Source organism: Haematobia irritans, chromosome 5 (assembly GCF_050003625.1).
Source record: "Haematobia irritans isolate KBUSLIRL chromosome 5, ASM5000362v1, whole genome shotgun sequence".
In the NCBI taxonomy this organism is placed as follows: Eukaryota; Metazoa; Arthropoda; class Insecta; order Diptera; family Muscidae; genus Haematobia; species Haematobia irritans.
The window spans coordinates 170,205,317-170,209,063 of record NC_134401.1 but is presented as its reverse complement, the minus strand read 5'-3'; the positions used below and the strand labels follow the sequence as shown (position 1 = coordinate 170,209,063).

The 3,747-nt window shown below is 25.7% G+C and overlaps 1 protein-coding gene across 1 annotated transcript; it reads left to right on the top strand.

Moving 5' to 3' along the window:
- Nucleotides 1-3,076: 3,076 nt before the first annotated feature.
- LOC142238489 (defensin-2-like) lies at nt 3,077-3,499 on the top strand. Its single transcript, XM_075310155.1, has one exon. It carries the CDS (start codon nt 3,155-3,157, stop codon nt 3,440-3,442), a length of 288 nt encoding a protein of 95 aa, XP_075166270.1. The 5' UTR covers nt 3,077-3,154; the 3' UTR covers nt 3,443-3,499.
- The last annotated feature ends 248 nt before the right edge of the window (nt 3,500-3,747 follow it).

The following is a 3,747-nucleotide window of genomic DNA, read 5'->3' as shown; positions in this document are numbered from 1 at the left end:
AAATTTTCTATAGAAATAAAATTTTGACAAAATTTTCTATAGAAATAAAATTTTGACAGCATTTTCTATGGAAATAAAATTTTGATAAAATTTTCTATAGAAATAAAATTTTGATAAAATTTTCTATAGAAATAAAATTTTGACAAAATTTTCTATAGAAATAAAATTTTGACAAAATTTTCTATAGAAATAAACTTTTGACAAAATTTTCTATAGAAATAAATTTTTGACAAAACAGCCTATAGAAATAAAATTTTGACAAAATTGTCTATAGAAATACAATTTTGACAAAATTGTTTATAGAAATAAACTTTTGACAAAAATTTCTGTAGAAATAAAATTTTTGACAAAACAGCCTATAGTAATAAAATTTTGACAAAATTTTCTATTGAAATAAAATTTTGAATAAATTTTCTACTGAAATAAAATTTTTAAAAAATTTTCAATAGGAATAAAATTTTCTACAGAAACAGAAATTTTGACAAAATATTATATACTGGGATAAAGTTTTGACAAAATTTTCTATAGAAATAAAATTTTGTCAAAATTTTCTATAGAAATAAAATTTTGACAACATTTTCTATGGAAATAAATTTTTGATAAAATTTTCTATAGAAAAAAACTTTCGACAAAATTTTCTATAGAAATAAAATTTTGGCAAAATTTTCTATAGAAATCAAATTTGGACCAAATTTTCTATAAAAATTGAATTTGACAAAATTTTCTATAAAAATAAATTTTAGACAAAATTTTCTATAGAAAAAAATTTTGATAAAATGTTCTATTGGAAAATGTTGACAAAATTTTCTACTGAAATAAAATTTTGTCAAAATCTTCTACAGAAATAAAATTTTGACAAAATTTTCTAATGAAATAAAATTTTGACAAAATTTTCTAATGAAATAAAATTTTCATAAAATTTTCTATAGAAATAAAGTTTGGACAAATTTTTTTACAGAAATAAAATACATAGATTGTAATTCGTTAAATTTGCCCTGTAAAGGCTTGGAATTGCTTAAATAAATGGAAATAAATAAATAAATAAAATTTTGTCAAAATCTTCTATAGAAATAAATTTTTGACAAAATTTTCTATAGAAATACAATTTTGACAAAATTCTCTATAGAAATAAAATTTTGACAAAATTGTCTATAGGAATACAATTTTGACAAAATTTTTATAGAAATAAACTTTTGACAAAAATTTCTATAGAAATAAATTTTTGACAAAACTGCCTATAGGAATAAAATTTTGACAAAATTTTCTATAGAAATAAAATTTTGAATAAATTTTCTACTGAAATCAAATTTTTAAAAAATTTTCAATAGGAATAAAATTTTTTACAGAAACAGAAATTTTGACAAAATATTATATACTGGGATAAAATTTTGACAAAATTTTCTATAGAAATAAAATTTTGACAACATTTTCTATAGAAACAATTTTTTTACAACATTTTCTATAGAAACAATTTTTTGACAAAATTTTCTATAGAAACAATTTTTTTGACAAAATTTTCTATAGAAATAATATTTCGACAAAAATTTCTATAGAAATAAAATTTTGACAAAATGTTCTATACAAATAAAATTTTGACAAAATTTTCTATAGAAATAAAATTTTGACAAAATGTTCTATACAAATAAAATTTTGACAAAATTTTCTATAGAAATAAAATTTTGACAACATTTTCTATACAAATAAAATTTTGGCAAAATTTTCTATAGAAATAAAATTTTGACAAAATCTTCCATAGAAATAAATGTTTGACAAAATTTTCTATAAAAATAAAATTTAGTTAAAAAAGATTAGACATATTTCTCGAAAATATCCCCAAATGTATGTTCCCTAAAAAAAATATCACCAATTTGGGGAAAATCCCCATTACTGGCAACACTGTTTTGTAAGTATATTTCTCTTCTCATACTGGGTCATCACTTGAAAGACATGCAGATCCCAAAAGTAGGAAAAGAAAATTTTCACCATATTTATACCGAAAATGTAGTTCTAAGTACTCCAGTAATAAATTGGGTGGTAGATCAATATAAAGGTGAACAATTTTCATTATTTCTTTATTTATAGGATAGGATAATGTCCTAGTCAAGCTGAGTAAAATTATAAATTAGCCGGTTTCTAGACCAAATGCTCTATTTGGAGCACTATTTTAAATTTAAGAAGATGTGCTTTTTAAATAATGTAGAAATAGGAAGAATTTAATGTGAACCATTATTGTATGTCGGATTTGTTATACGGAACCGATTTTGAAAAACGCCGGACAAAAATTCCTAAATTTTTGAAAATTCTCCAAGTCTCCAACTCAAAAAATTCATCCCCATCCTCGAAAAAATATCCCCAATTTGGGGAAAACACCTGGCAACACTGGATGCTGCATTAATTGCCAATATGATGAAATGATTTCCGTGGAATGGATATAAATGCCCTGTTGCTGCAGTTATATCGAACGAAATTTTCTGCGTTATTTCAAACGAAAGAAAATTGATTTTTTTGTTGTCGAGTAATAAACGAACATATACAATATGTTTCAAGAAAAAAGTTGAAACATTGCTAACATTTGTATGAATTTTCAGGCCAAAAATATGAAAATACTCCTATTTGATAATCAATAATAATTCTCATAATTTCAAAAATATAAAAACTAAAATTCATTCGAATTCGAGTGACTGCCTGTTTTTTCGAATAGGTTTAACACTTGTTATGCAACTTTCTTGAAATTTTCGTTGGTAATAAGTCATCGTAAATTCAATGAGTTCATTTGGGCCTATGTCAAAGGTCAATAAACACAATTGTTGAAAGCAATGTTAAATTTTATTTATCACTATCATCTATTCTGGCTGATTTTAATTGATACGACATAAAAAGTAATTAGCTTTCATTTCTTGTAGTGCAAATTGTTGCATTTCAAGATCACTTCAATTTGAGATTCTCATTCTTTGAAAGTGGAAAAGTGAAGATGATTTTTTTTAATGGGGCCACTTAATCAAAAGGAGTGTTGTAATCATCTAATTGAGTTGTTCCAATATTATAAAAATTTTAGATATAAATACCCCTTGATGCGGAAAGAATAAATTATTCTTTCAAAGTCCTCAAATCTATAGAGAGTCATTTTGAAATTACCAAGAAATTTAATATCACCATGAAGGTTTTCAATATTTTCACCATTGCCCTCCTTGTGGTTGTCGCTTGCTTCGCAATGCGTAGCAATGCTGGTGTCGTAGAATCCGAAGTCTCTCAAGATGCTGCTAAATTCAGGGCTATGCAAATGTTATTGGATCCCAAATTCGATTTCCGTTCCAATCAACACACCTGTGATTTGTTCAGCATGTGGAATATTGGCCATTCAGCTTGTGCTGCTCAATGTATTATTCAAGGCAAAAAAGGCGGTTTCTGCAATGACAAAGCTGTGTGCATCTGCAAGGATTAAAATGGGACCCTTTTGATTTTCTATTTGAGAAATAAATAAAGATAAAAGCAATGACTATTTCGAAAGCCTTATGTAATTGAATAGGTCATTTTAGGGTAAGTATTTGATAAGTTCAAACATAGAGTAGGCAGCCACCGTGGTGCAATGGTTAGCATGCCCGCCTTTTATTCTTCGATTCGATTCCTGCTTCGACCGAACACCAAAAAAGTTTTTCAGCGGTGGATTATCCCACCTCAGTAATGCTGGTGACATTTCTGAGGGTTTCAAAGCTTCTCTAAGTGGTTTCACTGCAATGTGGAACGCCG

Coding starts and splice junctions, on each gene's coding strand:
- LOC142238489 (XM_075310155.1), top strand. CDS start 3,155: ATGAAGGTTTTCAATATTTTCACCATTGCCCTCCTTGTGGTTGTCGCT.